General features: G+C 42.8%; 2 protein-coding genes across 3 annotated transcripts in view; one reads left to right on the top strand and one right to left on the bottom strand.

Annotated features, from left to right (window-relative positions):
- The window catches only part of LOC105837115 (TSC22 domain family protein 1), a 262,982-nt gene that overhangs the window by 66,099 nt on the left and 177,883 nt on the right, over positions 1 to 19,000 (bottom strand). The window contains exon 1 of one of the 2 annotated variants that reach the window (XM_012681618.2): positions 10,483 to 10,545. The exons of the other annotated variant lie outside the window; for it this stretch is intronic. Within the exon in view, the coding sequence (XP_012537072.1) occupies positions 10,483 to 10,545 (63 nt within the window). Of the gene's footprint in view, positions 1 to 10,482; positions 10,546 to 19,000 lie in introns of those variants that run through there. 2 annotated transcript variants of the gene reach the window in all.
- The window catches only part of LOC105840753 (L-lactate dehydrogenase A chain), a 122,932-nt gene that overhangs the window by 25,796 nt on the left and 78,136 nt on the right, over positions 1 to 19,000 (top strand). The window lies entirely within an intron of this gene.

The raw sequence follows: 19,000 nt of genomic DNA, 5'->3' as shown, positions 1-19,000 counted from the left end.
GCGATTAGCGTAGCAGCGAACGCGCCGGCATTATCGCGAGGAGAGACTTCCTTATGTCAGAGGCGAGGCGCAGCCAAACGCCCGCCTGCACTTATGCGAGCCGGCTCGTACTTAAGTTGAGTTAGGCGTTAGTGCGAGCCGGGCCAAGGGCTGCCTTGAGCGAGAGAGGAAACACCGACCACCTTTGCGGCTTCGCGATACAGCCGTGGAATGCGCGCGTCATTTTCCTCTTTCTCCCCTGATTGATGCCGCGAGCCACGTAAACTCTCCTCCACGACGTACTTACCGCGGAGGAAAACCCTGGGCTTCATGGATAACTCGAGACCGCTCTGCATGGGTGTACCGGTCGGGATGGTCTTGCACAAACGTGATCATAAAGTACGTAAGAATGCGTTTTTGCTCTTTCGATAATTTCCGAATACGAATACCGTACCTGCGCTTGCCTGTTCGAAATCTTTCGATTGGTACAATAATCTATAATTAATAACTTTTTACTGCGATACAATTCAAAGCATGTTGTGACAAAGAATTTTGTGACGCGTTTACATATTGTAACTTCGCACGCGTATTAGAACTTCAATTAAAACAATGAAATATTATTCTTCGCTGACGACATAGTTATCATCTCGATTCCCCATGTTGCGTCTTACTCGCCCGCCACAGCCGATGTACCACTTGCACCAGAGGTTAACGAAGTAAAGGGCAGGGTCTTTGCTAGGGCATTTATCGTCACGATGGTGAGCCAAGGGTTAAATCACGAAGGTCGCGTATATCTATGAGTGTACGTACGTGTGCGAGAGGAAAGGGCGAGGTAAGCGAATCGAAAAGTGGAGGGGCGAGAAGGCGAAGTTACTTCTTATTTATGCCGCGTGCTTACCGTGACTTCAGGGTCTGCCGACTTCGGCGAGCCATATATCGATTGTGGGAGGGAGAAAGAAAGTGAATTTATGCACATAACGGCCCTAATACGGGGTTACGCATGTACCGAGAATTACAGCAAAGGAAGAGAAAGAGAGAGAGAGGGAGAGAAGGAGAGGAAGGAAGAGGGAAAGAGAGCGGTGGTCGGTCTACGTCTTAATTCCATACTCGATACAGCTAATAATTCCGCGTCGTTTTGATGCCGATCGCATATCGTGCTCGCGACGGTCAATTAACGTTTAACCTTGAGTATCGCCTTGCATGTGCACTCAATCTAGTGCGTGCACGTCCGGAACATGCTGCAGACCTGATTGAACGATGCGGAATTGTCGATATAAAATTGGATACGCGACTACGCTATGGTTCGCGACAGATTACTAATTAATCGCCACTTCAACTGACTTCAACCTTAACTTTATCGAAGAAGATGGTATATCATATTACGTAAAGTAAAATATAAAATTTAGCGAGTTAAAAATATAAATAACAAATTTTTATCTCTATAATAGTTTACAGTTTTGCAAACCGATAGCAAATTTGTCTAATTACAATTTTTCTAACGAGTGATAATTAGAAAGTATTTCTCAAAAATTATTTAAGTAAAAATATTATATTATAAAAACGCAATATAAAAATATTAATATTCACTATATTTGTAAATTATGTTATTATTACATGTATAATTAGCAAAATCTCGCTTTCGTGCCATTGCATTATCTACATACGTGATGCATCCAAATACGTTGTTAGTAATATATGCGTTTCCGTGTGTGTACTCTTGCCGGAGATACAATGAAACATCATGTGAGAAACATTCAGGTGCGCGGTGAGTATTCACGGATGTTACTCAATGCGTGAGAAATTACGATCTGCAAGCTGAATAGGTTGAAGTAGGTTTCGCCCGCAGTGAAACAATAACAATGGAGTCTTATTTCGTAATTTTTCCCGAATCTTCCGTGAATTTATCGCCGTTTGTGTTCACGATAATAATTCGCGCTCACCATAAGCAGTTAACTATCAATTGTACATCAAAGCTGTTTCGTAGGATGACAATATACGCTATAACAGAATTCGGTACATCCATCCATACGCATAATGATTGCTGTAAGAAGAGTTGCCATTGAAAAACACGAACATTTAAATGGCGAAATCAGATATAACGTCATGTCATTCGCAAAAATTTCTTTTCACGCATCTTTATTACACACATAGCCGTCGAATAAGAAAAGTTCCATAAATGGATCGTTACCGATGACTGAAATATAAATGACGTGTTGATTACGAGAGCTTTTCGTGCAGGTATTCGAATGGCTATATTCTTCTGATGGAAGAAACGAGCAACGCAAACAGTTTTTTTTTTCTTTTTGAACTACACCCTGCTGCATTGTAACACGCGATACATGTTGCGAAATTATTTAACCTCGTTTCATTTCGCCCAATTTGGAATCCAGTTAATATTTCTTTGGCGCCACGATATATTATGACCTTACTTCGCGTGACGCTACATACAAATGTAAACGCTAGTTTTTGAAACACTCGTAATATACGATGTATATATTTTATATACCGTACTGTATGCGATAATTAATATAATAGCTTATCCAGTCGATAAAAATGTACTCGATTAGCCGGTATAATTCACGCGTACAGGATTAATTATAATATTGATTTGAACCTGCTGGCTTAATTTAATAAATATATTAACATGAATAATTTTTTTAGTTATTAGTTTCTATATTATATTCTATACACGGAAAGTTTTTTTGCTGAAATATTTAAAAATTTAACTAGAAATCTGAACACTTTATTGGATCATCAAAATAATTATGTACAACACTCAAATTGATCACTGGAATGTCAAAACTTTTTGTAGTATACTTATTAGATTGGTATCCACAGCTAAATTTTTAGATATTTTAACAAAACAAATTCGTTCCGCGTTAGAAATATTTGTTTCTTATAATTACATAAATGTTAAGTTTTTTTTTTAAGTTTCATGTATGTTGATCTTTTTATTAATGATTTTTATATAAAATTTTTAAACTTTTCTCATTAATTCTGGCTGATGTAATATTTTTCGTAATAAATTCTTTATACTGGTTTAGGGAAGATTATCTTATTGCTGTTATTAAATTCAATTATCAATTTAATATTGTGATATTTATTTCAAGACTAAAAATAACGGCGTACCGAAGAACTAGGAAATGTATATAAACTCATAAGAAATATTATTTGAGCATTAAAACTTTTATGACTGTTGTTAGCATTTTTTTCTCGATTTTACACTTCATCCTTTCGTCCTAATGGTTTACTTATTAAATTTAAATTCTTCTCGATCTATTGCGATGTAATAAAATTATCGAGTATTTCTTAAATAAAAAAAAAAAAGGATATCTTGACTTCCAGAAAAGAGATGTTCCTCGGGAAATAGAACGACGATGTTAATACAAAATTATTCTAATTAGGAAGCTCGTAATACTGAATGCGAAACTTCCTAATGATTAATAATTGCGTGATATCACGGCGAGGGTTATATAAATGTAACTTCGAGATTAGCGCTTCTGCGATTCCCTTGTTCACGCGCTCCGAACGATCAACGATTAACAATTATAATTATTATTCGGCCGAGACGCGGCGGGAGGGACGCAACGAGCGCGTAGCAAGCCGGTCGGCGATTTCACGACGACGGCTTGCACATATTCCGCGCCGACGAGGCATTCGCGTTGCTGCTTCGACGCGGCGGTTGCAGCCAATTTGCGTACCTCTATAAATACTGGTACCGACGCTGCGCGGCGCGGCGCGTTACTTGAGTCGAGGAAATATACCTAGGCGTTTGGTACCCGGGTGTATGTCCGTATTATACATAATGCATGATTCGCTGCGCATCTCGCCTCTTGGAAGAAAGAGAAAGAGAGAGAGAGAACGAAGAGAAGAGAGAGGACGAGAGTCCTGTTGGATCGTGTCCTTCCGCTTGAATCCCCCTTCCCTTCGAATTCACGGCGAATCCCGCTAATTAAGGGACAAGAGATGCTCGACGTCTCGAATTCTTGAGAGGGTTGCGATAAACACGGCTCGTTTCCAGCTGGCGAAATACAGTTAAAGTCACCCGCGATTGCCGTCGCCGAGAAGGAGGGCAGAAGGGGCGGCGTGTGACCGACTGTTTTTCCGCCGATGATTAAGTACCGATAATGACGCGAATAAGTATTCGCATAATACGCCGGACGATCCGGCCGCGTCGACCGCGCTGTCTCGTACGAGGAAGATAAATTTCGAGAAGAAGGTAATGAGACTTCTTGTGCCTCCGGATTCGTCTTGTGCGGATATTCTTCTTGCGATGATCAGCGGTCGCTATAGCGCCATCAGCCGCGCGGAGAGAATTTCGAACGGTACCGCGGATGATGGATATGAATATGCAGCGCGTTTGTAAAAGTTACTGCTCGCGCCTAATGTTTACGATCCTGTCAGTTTTACGAGAGTCCCGACGAGTGATCGGTTACGATGCGGTTCGATTAACGATATTGACGTTGAATCGGCGCGTTTGGGCAATGCATCACTTTACGTTTCCTCTTCCATCTCTCCCGGCATATTTTATATATATACATATATCCTCTAAGTTTGACGTTTCTCCTCTCACGTTACTTCAAAACGGAGTATAATCATAACATAATTCTGTTACTGTTACGACCGTTGGAAGTAATTTCAGGAGCGGCATGCCTCCGTTATGTCCTCTCTACGCTGCACGATCTTACGGCCTTAAACGCGGGATAATTCTCATCCTCGGCTAAGACCTAAGCTGCGCGCGATCATTTACGCAACGAATGGGGTGTAAACTGTAAATACCTTGCCGTTCTTACTCCTCGTCGAAGCCCGAGCCCCGCTGTTAAGAACCTAGAACAAGGTCTCTCTCGCGCCGTCTACCTCGCCTTTCTCGTCGTTGCCAACCCAGGGTCGCGGGGGCATCCTATCGCGTAAATCCGCGCACCAAGAATTTCCAGGGAAGCTACGTCGCGATGCATACATATGCATGCGCGCCTACTGCGTATAACGCCAACGCCGGTAGACATCGGATGGAAAGTAACTGCCAATTAGCTGGAGTCCCCGAGGGAAGAAGGAAACTTGAGTACTCGTCGCGGGCCGAGTCGCACACATTTTACCGATGACTCACTTTTCATTGTCTCCGCCTCTCCCGCAGAGTCGATAGTTCCCCAAACTAGGCTTCGTCCCGTCTGCTAACAGGAAAACGTAACAGCTGACAATGTAGAAACCACGCCTTGCGAGCGTGGCACAAGGATGAAATATGTCTGCGGTTCGCAGGCTTCCGTTCGATACGCGTAGTGTTCAATGTTCCCAGAAAAACGACAGATGTGTGAAAAGTATCGAACGAGAATAGTTTTACGATATCAACGCTATCACAAAGGGATCATAGAAGTTGCACGTCCACGAGTTTTTTTTTTATTTCAAAATATGGCAATTTCGAATAATTTAAAAAGCACGACATCTCCTTTATAAATTTTTGAGTAAGCAATACTTTTATGTTTGAAAATCCGGGAAGGGCTACCCACGATCTAACGCGAGAAACAGTTTTGCAATTTATAAGACTGCGACCCTAATGAGATGCGATACGCGTGCTCGAGAGCGAACATGTACTCGCGTAGCCTTGACGGCAATTAGATAAGCAGGTGATTCGTGTACTCGTCCCGCGATAGGCTACGGGAAGCGGGTAGGTACGCGCTTGGGTTTCCGACTCGTTGATTTACGTGTGTCAACTCGACGCAAAAGTCACCCTGTCGGCATACATACATATTTCCCGACAATCATGCAGAAATCCGGTTCTTACGGTAATCGAATCGGATGACAGGAGTAGGTAAACCGCGCAACGAGTTTTGTGCGCGCACAGGTGCATCGATTACACAAATGTGTGTGTGTGTGTGTGTGTGTGTGTGTCAGAAAATACATTATTTATGAAAGATACTTTCGATGAAAGCGACTTATGCATTACTCGTATTTCTACTTTCGCTGCTGCAACCTATCCATTACGATAGAATTGTTCTTTTCATAACAATTCAGATTTCTGATGAACCAGTTACAATATCGATACGTTTTCGTACACGCAAAAATCTTGTTAGATACAGATCTGAAAATAATTTTGTTAGAGCACCAAAATAATTATATTAAACGCTCAACAATATGATAAATATGTTATAAAAGATTTTAACATTTTACCAACTTCAGCGTCCTATATAATTATTTTAATGGTTTAAAAAAATAATTGACATCTAACGTAATCTGTATCTATATACAGCTAAACTGTTAAATACTTTAATAAAGCTGTTCTTTTCGCGTAACAATTGTGATATATTATTTTTGTTTTTTTATGCACGCAACGAACAAAACTTATATAAAATTTCAACCATACTTAACAATTTATACGAACCAGTTAATATTGATGGCTAGCTACATCTTCGTAAACTATCATCTATTTTTCTAACGGGCTAGGCCCGTATTATAAACATTGCCATAATTTATCAACTCGTTTCGCTACGAAAAACAAAACTCGAGCTAGGGTGATATCAGTAACAGCTGGTCCATACGCCTCTTCTGATCGTTAAGTCCGTACCCTCGGAAACCTCCATCGCGATGGACGATAGCCCGCTCCTGTATAACCTGGGCACGCACATGCGAGGCCTGCAGGTGCGCGCGCGCGTATACACACGCAGATAACGACGTTCTTGAACGCAGATCGCGACGTAGATTTATCTGGCGCGAAGACCGCTGACGCTGTTTCCTCGCGCCACCGACTCCTCCCCTTTGATAATCGTGAGAGGGCCTCCCTCTTCGTGTCTGAATTCCGAATGTAGTGAGTTACGGAGGTGAGGCAAAACAAGGGAGAAAAAAGCACGATCGTGGAAGAAAGGGGATAATACGTGTTAAAAGATGTTTGCATTCAGAATAACAAAATACATCCAGAATACATTTTAACAAATTTTTCCTCGGTTTATAAATATGTCTCGTCATTTTATTATATTGAGCATTAATTGTATGGAAAGAATGACTTTGCTAAAGTATCTCAAAATTTAGCTAGATACAAATCTGGAAATAATTATGATTAATATAATAAGAATAAGTCTAACAAAATTATTTTCAAATCCATATACAGCAAATTTTGAGATATTTTAGCAAAATTATTCTTCTCGTGTAGTTTTAAAAAGATGTATTGTAATATTGGAAAATTCATTTTCTTCTATATTTGTGTAAACATCTGCATTGTTTCGTCGATTCTCCGTCTTTTATTGGCGATTCTGAAGATACTAGAGTAAAAGGCTATTTCTAAGTTCAGAAAAAAAGCTTTCTTAGCACAAAAAGTCAGGGAAAAAGGAATCACAATTGAATTCTCAATATCGCATAACGACGCTAGGAATACATGCATTTACGTCAGATTCCTCGTCTAGACTGTTCCTCTTCAGGCATCGTCCTAAGGGCTCATGTATGCACACTCCAGGTGTTTGTATAGGCAGCAGGGTAATCGAAGTCATACGATACGCCACAATTTTCTTCGGGAAAAACGAGAAGATTACGTGGTGTATGGAGTCGAGTATAACCGGTTGTAGCAGAAACGTCTAACTGTTTAAAGCACAGCGTTGATAGATCTGGTTAAATGGGCCGGTCTCTGAGAACGCATCTGCGATTTAACGATATATAACTGATTAATATAACCGTACCCTTCAATTTGAAGTTTAACATCACCGGCAGAATTTCATTAATATTTTTGTAATTATTTTAGGAAAAAGTTATATTTATTTTGCAACATCGAATTTTTATGTCACTGTTATCTATCACGGTACGCTAAGATTGTTGGTATTATAATAGTTAATAATCGGCGTATGCCTCCATTGTGTACGATTTATTGCGTAACATTCTTAATTTAAGGTGAGTTCATAAACTTACGTAAGTGTAAACTTTTAACGAGGCGATTGTGACCGTGTCTCCCGTCTCTCGCAGCAGCGCGTATTTTCTAATTGATAATAATAGCTACGCTCAAATCGAGCCGATTTAACAGCGTAAATTAAACGCATTGAAGTCGTGTCCGTCAGTCGCATTGAAAAATGTCGAGCCTACCCGTTGACGTTACGGCGCGCGATTTCGATCCGCGATCGATTCGCAAGGTTCGCGTCTCGGCGCTTCACCATGCCATTACCCGCACGAAGAATTAATGTTCGCGAATAAATTCCCCTTTTACACGGCAAAATAATTCTCATAAAAGCGCGCGCGCCGCTATATTCATAATTTAATGGCCATAATTTACCGATAGCCGTATATATTCCGGGCGGTGTGTGTTGCTAGTGCCTAGGCAAAATATTACGTACGCCCGTACGCTCGCTTCTTGGCCGCCACAACGCAGCGATATAAATGCTCCGCGGATGGGCGGTCTTGATCGCGGCACGTATAAGCAGGTAGGTCAGTTAGCCGGTGAAAATTGCTTGAGCGCAAACCAAAGGTAGTCATCATAGCCCGTCTCTCTCTCTCTCTCTTTCTCTTTCGCGCACGCATAGACAATCCCGAAAGCGGCACGCCGTCATTACCATACACAGAATGCCACGCGATGTAAGTGTATCTCGCAAAATAATGTCTTAATCTTGGGAGCATTATTCGTTATACGGAGATACGGAGATAGGGTGAGCCATTGTGTCTCGGTCGGAAGTGTGCTCGTGTTTCATTAATACGTTGAACACTACGCCGGATCAAACTCGCTGTAACGTACACAAAATGAATATGAAGCTTCACTAGTATTGAAATCGTCAAACACTGTCTGTAGCTTCGCTAGGGCTCATTTATTTTCTATCCAGTAAATTATTAATGGAACCTAATCAATGTCAAAACTTGCATAGATTGGATAAATGCAATTTATATTAATCCATTGAAATTCCTTCTTCTTAGAAAAACATGTGAAAATAATAAGATACTTGATGAAAAATAATTGCAAATCGCCATCAGCTTTTTGTAAAAATGTTTCTAGCACTTCTACACTGTTGTAAATTTTCGAAACGATATTCAAACATAATCTCGTGTGTAGATTGATAAATTTTACAGAAGTTGATAACATCGCTTACTTCGCACCTGCACATACATTATGGAAGCAAGTGGCAAAAAAAGAAAAAGAATCAACGATAGAAATAAATGTCAAGTAGTGTTTAGCAATTCACCCATTCGTCAGCCAAAAGCGATAATCACGTAGCAGCGGGCTCCGACCGTTAGAATGACGTTGTTTCACGCGGGTAACGATCCTCGAGATCTCATTTACAGTACAAATTAGTTGTAGGCCGGTCCTCCGTCCTTAATGGCCGGTCGGCACGCAAAGAAGTTAAGTTTAATGAAGACCGCGCGTTATCCGTGACGAACCGTGCGCGTTCGCGTTCGCGTTCGCAGCCGGTTGTGCGAATGTGTGCGCGCCCATGCTCTCAGCGTACGCGAGGCTGAATGCGACTTAAACGAAGATTTATGCCGCGACGCGTAAATATAAACAACAATATGCAATCCCCGGGCGCATTGTCCCGCGTGGTAGACGCGTGAGAGTCCGGCCAATGCGAACTAATAAGCCTCGCCGTTCAGCGCGCGCGTCCGTCGCCTCTCCTTCGCGTGTACGTACACACGCCGGCCTCCAAACGACGGCAGATCCGGCACCGGCTACCGCGTCCACCCGAGACTAATCGGCCGGGGTGCAACGAGCGACCGAATCCATCCTCGTCTCCGCGAGAAGGCCGTTTTTTGCCCTCCGCCGGCGGAAATTTGTCTGTCGCTGCCTTAATACACCGGCTGTCAGCCGCGTCGACGGTGATCTATCTCGGGATACTTTTGGCGAAGTAGACGGACTCGTTTTCTCATACTTCAATTCGTTGGTTTGCGATTTTTACAACGGCGCCTTCGGCGTGAGAGCGACAAGCTCGGAGAATGCTGTACCGACTCTTTACATTACGTATCGATCGTTCGAAATGGATTAATTGAAGTGAAATTTAATTAACGTTTGTTAAAACTCCTCTAACTGTGACCAGTATTTATAATAGCTTCTTATATTTAAGCCTGTCTCAAGTCGTCAATCATCAATCAATCACGGAACATCTTAAGATAGTTTTGAAATGAGAATTGACCGTGAATATACTACAACTAGGTATGTAAATAAAAACAACAGAATTTATTGGAAACGGTAATAAAACGATAATAGGAAATGAAAAAATATTCGCGAAAATATAATAATCTGAACACTGTGATTCAGACAAGTTTGAATATATAATTATATTCGAGAAAAAAAGAATAGACTGAAGCGTAACGCTTGATTTGCAACCCGTTTTCGCGGTAAATTACGAAACATGATAGAATTCCAAGGGACGATATACTCGCGCTCATCAAGTATCGCGGAAGGTGGGGGCTGCCCGTGAATCATATCTAGGGGAATTGCGTAATTAATTTTCGCGACGGATGGGAGCGGCGGCGGCGGCGGCGGGAGAAACTTGAAAATCCCGTTTCCGCTTTCACGCACGCAACAGAGGGTAAAAGACGCGTTATACTCACACTTATGTCCCCCATGCTGCAATTTCCGACATGCATTAATCCGTGATTGGCACAAATTTCCATGGGCGTCGTGCGAAGAAAACGTAGGCCAAGAAGGATGACAACCACAAACCAAAGCGTAGTGTCACTCGCTAGAAACGCGCCTTCAATATTCACGCGATATTCCTCGCGTGAATAAAATGTAAACACACGCCGGCCGACTCAACAACAACAACAACAACAACAACATCGAGATTTCCTTCCTTCCGCGATTATTATCACACTCGAAGAAACCCCCGTGAATCTCGCCACGAAAAACCACGTATCCGCGAGCCCGTCGTTCCACGTCTCTGGAGCCTCATTGACCCGCCGTGAGTCGCACACTACGTCGCGGCACAACGAGGGAACAACACGCACACGCGATCCTCACCGCAAGATCGCCGGCAGGGTCGTCGCCACCGCGACGCGGCGACGGCCGCGGCAGCCGGGGTGGTCCACGTACCGTGACATCCTCCGTACCGGTCGTCGAAGTCTCCGCACGCGCTTTCGGAGGGGGATGGAACCTGGACCAGAGGCGATTGACAGTCCGGCTACCGACCCGGGAATCACGCTCGCTCACTCGGGCCGCTCTTGAAAAAGACGTTACACCGACTCCTTAATCGTCCGCAGTCACTCGATGCCTTTGCGTACCGCGCGAAATCCAAGTCAGTTCACTCGGCCGGCTATGCGAATAAGTCGCTCGAAAAGCTGTCGCCCGATATACGTGCGGTCGCCGACGACTCGCGTCATCCCACCGTGATTATCGGGCCGCGCCGAACCCGCCGGTTGGGAAAAAAAGACCGGGGACCACACACAGCCGCCAAGAGGTGTTCGACGGGATATCGCCACGGACGTTCTCCGGGAACGAGCGACCGCGCCGTGGGAGAGAGAGCCAAGCGTTCGCCGGCTCGGGCTGAAACTCACTGAGTCGACTCTTCTCTTCTGGTGCCCGGTAGGTCTGCCGGCGACGCGCCGCGCGGTGAGGGAACGGTGGTGAGGCAGAAACGGAGAGAGAGAGAGAGGGAGTAAAACAGACCGTAGGGGTAGGGGGACGGAGGGGAGAAGGAGAAAGAGAGAAAGCGAGAACGACGTGGTAGAGCGAAGGAGGGTTGTTGGGCCCTCTAACCAACGTGTCCCCCTCCAACCGGCCCACTGGATGCCCAGGGCTCCGACCATTATCTCTTCTCGGGCAGCTCTCTGCCTCGCGCTACGTGACGCTACGTGGGGCAAGGGCACGGGGAGGGGTTGGAGGGCTTTATTATATTTACGAGGCGTTATCGAAGCAATCCAACAATATTGATTCCGCGCCGCGGACCGATCGACCATCTCAAAGTACGCCCAGCCACGGACCCTTCTATGGCACGCTATACGTTTATACGCTACCGGAGGGCTCACGGCGCCCTTATTCTTTTCACTCGTGCGCTCTCGACTCCGTGAGACTTTTTCTTTTTTTATTTCGCCCCATTCGCCTTTAAAGCTCGCCGAATGCGATCGAATCGCCGCGCGCACGTTTTCCTTTCCTTCCCACCCGCGTGAATTACGCGGTGACCATGGGTCCTCCGTATAATGCTGCTGTTGTTGCTTCTGTTGTTCCGCTGCTGAAGGAATTAAGATGGGTGGGGGGGTGCTTCATAAATTCGACTAGTGATCTTGATCGGGATCGGGCCGGTTTAGGGACGAGCAAGAATAATACATTAATTTCATTATGATTTTTTCATTTATACTTCGTTTGCGTTCAAAGCAACGAGCAAAATAAAAGACAGAAGGACAGAAGAGGAGATAAAAAGCATATTTATCATCTTTTAACATTTTATATAGTTTGCCCTGCTATAATCATAAATCCTTTGACAAGACTTTATAAATTTAAAGTTACGCAAGAAATCTAATTTTTAATACTATTACAAGGTATTATGTATCAATACTTTAGCATATTTATTAAGAAAAGATAGATATCCAATTGTTAAAAGGATTTGTCATTAAAATTTATGGTGATTGAATGGTTCGATATTTTCGTATCTAAAGATGTAATCTTCCTTTATTGAGTCTCATTCTCTCTCTTTCTCTCTCTCTCTCTCTCTCTCTGTCTTGTAACTAGCTTGATGGCTCGCAAAGTTAAATATAGACGTTATATTTTATGAGTACGTTATATGAGAAGTAGGTCGCGGTTCTTGATCTCTGTAATTTTATTTCGTTCTCCAAGAAGATATTTTTATGATAATGCTCAAATTCTACCCCGACACCATACAGCTTCGCGCATATAAATTATCTCATTAAAAACAAGAGTAGAGAAACCCATATTTCTCGATTCGCGCCAACTGCTTCGTGTCATCATAAACATTACGAAACAGTACTGCCCATGTTTTCGCACAGTTACAACCGAGAGATGTTACATCTTATTTTTACGATGTCCATAGAAGGATGTGTCTTTATATTCATTTACATTACGTATGTTGATATTGTGCAAACAATGGCATAATATTCGATTTTGTATTACGATTAATGTCACAAATATAATTACCGTGACGTTTGATCAAATACAATTTTTACTTATAAAACATTGCAAAATTCTATTAGTAAAACTTACAAATTAGTTTTACTAATAATCTAATCACTTAAAAAAATCAATTTTATATTAATTTTCATAAAATTTCTAAAAAAATATACTACCAATAATAATTTGCGTTTGTCATGAACTAATTAGTATAAAATTGTATAATTTTTAAAATGTTTTAAATTATAGTTATAATTTAACAAAATGACATTATAGAAATAAAATAGAAAGACTAAAAAAAAAGACTATACGCGACTAATTTTTGCTTTAATACGTCAGTTTATGCTCTTGACGCAATTCATGCATTAGTCTTTTCTCCCAAGTTGTTTGTAAAATTACATTTTGTGCCCCGGTGACAACAAGGACAAATGATATCATCAGTAAAACCGCCACAGCTGGAATAGCGTATCAAGATCACAAGAAGCATAACGTTCGTCGGCACTACCTTCTAAAGAAGAACTGTTCTGATTACCTCTTACACGCCCATTTGCGTGGTTGCGGTTAGTTGGTTCATGTTAGAGACAGAATCTTGTCGCGCGCGCGAATGTGTGGGTGTGTGGATCGCGTAACAGCTGATCGTCCTCGCTGATCGGAACGCCAACAACGATAGTGCAGGAAGCTGCGGACGTCCCTGTGGTGTTATCCATTTGTATGACTCTCGGAATTTCATTCGTGTTCGATTTAGGTATAAAGATAACGATGCAGCTTCTCTCTCTCTCTCTCTCTCTCTCTCTCATACATTCGCGCTGCAAAGTTCTAGTATGTGTTTAAATCATCAAACACACAAATACGCACGTGGAAACGCTACTGATATAGTGCATGAGAACTTACTGATAAACAATTGAACGCAAGGATATCTACATGTCAACAGCGTAATCAAAGAACAGGATATATCGCGAAAAACATTTTATCATGGAACGCGTTTTAAGAAGACATGATTCATAAATTTCGATTTTATGACACGAGAGTGAAAGTAACTACGTTGCTAATCATTATAAGCTGCTACATTTACTTAAATCTTTATTCATTTTTTTTCAATAATAATACATTTCGCAACAGCATTTAAAAATTGTGTGATAATATTAAACTGAAAGAAAGATCATTAATTGTTTTATATTTGATTTATTTGGCAACAATTTTATAATACGTAAGTGACAATTTAAAACAAATCGAACGTACTTATTGAATCTTTCTATATTTTTCTTCACGCATACATTCTTGTGCGTTAAAATCTCTATTACATGTAACTCTCACATGTAAGAATATCATTGAGTTCTTTTCTCTATCGAGGCAGAGTACCAGACTAAAGCTGCTGGATCTCTCGAGTTGAACTCAAATATACAGTTATAACGTCCAACATGCGCATGAATGGAGTGTAATGCACCTAAAGTGTGTCCTCCTTGTAGCGGAGTCGAAGCTGCTTTCCCGCTTGGTTTCGCGAGACGCGATTTACGGTCGTCGCGGCGAGAGAGAGAGAGAGAGAGAGAGAGGCTCGAAATCGCGCGAGCACCCTTCGCTTACGCCACTGATGGACGTAGGAAGTACCAGACAGAAATAAAAGGGGGGGGAGGGATGGGGGAATATATCCGCGTCCCCCTAATCCCCCGTGAAAGCGCATGATGCGCCCGCGGAAGGGCAGGGAAGGAGACTTGATGAACTTGCCTCGTGAATCACCTCGCCTATAAAAATCGGCGCCCGATGCGTGAGAGAGATAACGCCGGGGAGGAGCGGTAACAACAGGTTTGCTTATGTACGCACGTATGAGACTCCGGCGAAGAGGGCGAGGGGAGGGAACGCGACGGCGGCGAGCGCGACGGAGAAAGCGCCCGAGCGACGCGACTGCAACACGTGCATCGCGCGGAGAGAATGTGCGGAGGTGCATGTGCATGCGGCGCGGTGTCCGGAGCGCATCGCGCGCGCGCGTGTGTACGTACGGTGCGCGTCCGGTATATGCGCGAAACGATATACGGAACGCGACGCGTACACGCACACGCGTACGATACTCACGTTCCGGCGCACATGGCCTACCACGACCGCATTGCTCGGTAATGTTCGAGTTCCACGCAGGTTGCGTCGGCGTGGCGCGAGGGTGGCGTTCTATCTACGTCGTGTTACGTTTATTGTTGCGTATACGTACGCTCACCGCCGCTGCCGCTGCGTGCGTTACGCGGCGCACGGCGGACGCGGAAAAAAAAAGTGAGATGGACGGAGGAGGGTCAAAGAGAGAGAGAGAGAGAGAGAGAGAGAGAGAGAGAAGGGTGTGCTTACACGCGTGTACGCTTACACCGTCGGCTCGTTGTTCGAAAATATGACGGAGGGGTTTCGCGATGACTCATGAGAAAAACCAACGATCGCTGCGCTCGGTGTTCGTATCTTCCCCGCAAATATTACCGTGTGCAGGTGCAACGGTCCCGCATGCAACACGAGACTAATACGCTATGCTGCTCGGTGAACGAGACGGCGACGTCATTACGATAGAAATTGATTAACCGAAAACCGTTTTATTCTTTAATACAGACACTCGTTTCGAGTCCATAGTTTTCAGACATTAATCAAAAGTTATCATTCGTTGCAGTATAATATTTTATTACAAATGTGAATACTTATACAGTACACACTGTCATCATGTAAAATTGACGATTTACTGGTTGTGCCATATATCGTTAATGATTATTTTATTTGAAAGTTCAAAAATCTATTTATATAAATTATGAATCATTTAAAATCAAACTTCTTTATTTTTTATTTTATTTCATTATATATAATATTTATTTTTTAGTTTTTACTTATTTTATTTCGTACTTATTTTTTACTCTAGGTCAATATATAATATTATTAATCAAATTTTTTTTTCACCAATTAATTGGGTTTATTGTAACGAAATGACTTTTACATCATCGTTATTTTTAGCAATGTTCCATAGCGTTCTATTTCTTTCCGATTCTGATGTCAAATTAGATTATACCTTCACTCTCTATTGCGTGTAGGATTATCCTCCGGCGGTTACGAAATTTCCAATGTATGTATAATACGGCGGGACTCGATTGTATGATTCATACGTCTCGCACGCATTAAACTCACCAAGCGTACAGACTAACGATTGAAATTATCAGTTAGATCGTCACTGATTAACATATACGCTGCACACATGACTTTTCACCGTATTCGCATTTGATTAGTATATCGAATGTCTTGGCGCACACCAGTTCGAGTTGCGATAGTCTGATGCGAGGGATGGTAATCGATTAATGCGACTACGATTGTGAAACGCCTATTGTTCGACATTTCTCTATTTCTCAATGATCTCATTTCTATATAATCTTTTCTCTCTTACGTCGGGGAAATAATTTTTCTTCTTGGATGCAGAATATTTAGAACAACGTGATTCCTATATTACGAAAGATAAGTTGCAACATTTTATGTAAAGAAGTGAAACATCTGCCTAGAATTGTTAAAAGAAAGATGCTTGACATCGATTTTTACCTAATTCTATATTTTATATTTTCTTTTGTAATTATTCAGCTAAAGATATAAATATAGAACCATAATTCATAAACATATAGATTTATTAATCTATGATCATGATATTAATTGGAAATTATTTTAAGATTCTCTTAACACATTATTTAACTTTTCCGTGTAAAAATGATAAATTCCGTTCAAGTAGAAATTTAATTTATTAGATAATATTTTCTGCATTACGTTATAATAATTTATTAGTATCTAAATAGTAAGCCTATTTTATCAAGTTATCTTTTACGCGATCGACGATTAAACGCGGAGTTACCTTTGACTATGGGTAGGAAGAATTATAGCGCGAGAGAGTAAGCGTATCCTTTCGTGAGTAAATCTAAATTATCGGATCGCTTCCTAGGTAGAGGCGAGCAAACTTTTACCGGCACTTTTCTCACGTAATTTCAGCGGTTACGATGATAAAAAAAAAAACAGGATGCGGAAGGGAATGGTCGCTAGTTGGCTATATCGGCGTTCCTCTAACACCGGTTCTATAAAATATATCCCAAGGCGCTGCTCGCACCATCTCACTGCCATGTAATAGGCGTGCCTGCGGTGCGAAGCCGCCGGACGTGTTTAATAACCGTGAAAAACATTATATCTTTGTTGTCACAACGAATCGTTAGTACGCGCCACGAAAACCAAACGTCACGAGTCAAGTGACGCATAACGCGGCACCGTCATTAAACGCCTACGAAAGAACATCCGTCGCACAGTCGTCGTGATGATGGAGCTCACTTCCGGATGTTGCGTCGTTTTACACGCCCGACGGATGAAATTGATCTTCGCCGCGCACACACGCAGCAGCTTTGAGAGGGTAAGAGCGAAAAAAAAAAAAAAACATCGTGACTCGAAGGCGACTACGATTCCAAGTGCGTGCCCGTCGTACATTCGTTCGTCGATATTCTTGTCAAGCTCGATGACAGCACCTGTATGAGTTTAAATTATGGATATTCTAGAGATACGAGAGTGGGTATCGATATGTTTCGATAATCTTTATCGATACTTACGCTGCCTCGCGTACACGCAAACGTCTGCACGGTGTGTTAGTGACGCTCGATATTCTTGCGCCTCGCACTACTCCATCCATTCTACGTTGCTTTCGTGATAGCTCGGGAGATCGTGTGCCGTTCTATCGTATATCTGGCACCGGAGCCGAGGGTCAAGGACCAAATAAGCGCCGGCATGCAAATACACTCGTGCAGCGACATCGTCGCATTAGGTAACGATAATCCTAATGATTGCGCAACCGCAGCGACGAGTCACATCTCCTTTTACACATCGCGAAGTAAACCGGACTGCGACGGTGTTCGTCGCGATAATTAAACTTGAGTTTCTATCGAAACGGTCAGTCGGCTTCGCAACGCGTGTGCTCGTTATGCGGATCGGAATGTCGAAGGGCCGAATAAGTGAGGTACGAACGCCAATTATCGTGTGCATTGATGTGAGTATTGATGCGTACGAAGCTGGAGATATTAATGCGCGTCCTGTCGACGCAGCATCGCAACGTTTATTTATGTCGATGTTGCCTTATTATCAGTCGTCTTAGGACTCTTCTCAGGTTTCCGATCTCTTCGCGAACGCATTAGTGCCCCCGATTAGCATCGTGCCGGGCGATTGAGACGACATATCTGACAATGAGAAAAACGTCGTAATCGAGATTGATCGTCGACGGTGGGCATCTTATGAATCAATTCCTAGAGATTCGAATGCTCGCTCGAGTCATGTAAATTCATGAGGAAGCGCACGCACGGTTGGGCGACGCGGCAACAAAGTGCCAGCGAGCGGGTCGATCGTCCTGCGGTGATTAATCGCGCTCGCGACGATAATTATAACATATGTGCGAATGATTACTACCTTAAGTAACCATACGTTACTTCTTATCCTGCAATAAGTCATTGCTGCTCGGTAATGGTCGCAATACTTTATCGTCGATGCTATTCCCCTCTGCCCCGCCGGTAGACGTGTGGTCGAAGGTCCCGACTTCGGGTTCGATACCGAGACCACTGGCTTTAATTAGTCCGCTGTGATTGCGCGAGCGTAAAGAGAGAAGAGAAGGGAGAGAGAGAGAGAGAGAAGGAGGGAACGAGAAAGAAGCTGAGTCCATCCGGAGAGGCGTCCCAGGCACGATCTCTCGACGAGCATTTTATTTGCACACGCAAGAAAAGACACACGTGGTGCACATCGCGGCTCTTCAACGTTACGTTAGCACTGCGCGCATATTTATCCGGGGGACGTTTATGCCAGCGAAGTATTTAATTATCACGATATATCGCGGCTATGAACGCGAGAATAATCAACGAGGAATCACGGCGTTCTTACTAAATCACTATCGTCTACGAGCAGGTTGTTTTTACGTTCGAGAGGAAGTTCGTACGGGGATAACGGGGAAAGGGGAGAAAATAGGGCATACGAGCGGAAAAGAAGAAGTGTATC

This window comes from Monomorium pharaonis, chromosome 2 (genome assembly GCF_013373865.1).
Source record: "Monomorium pharaonis isolate MP-MQ-018 chromosome 2, ASM1337386v2, whole genome shotgun sequence".
Lineage (NCBI taxonomy): Eukaryota > Metazoa > Arthropoda > Insecta > Hymenoptera > Formicidae > Monomorium > Monomorium pharaonis.
The sequence above is the reverse complement of the archived record's forward strand: the minus strand, read 5'-3'. Positions and strand labels throughout refer to the sequence as shown.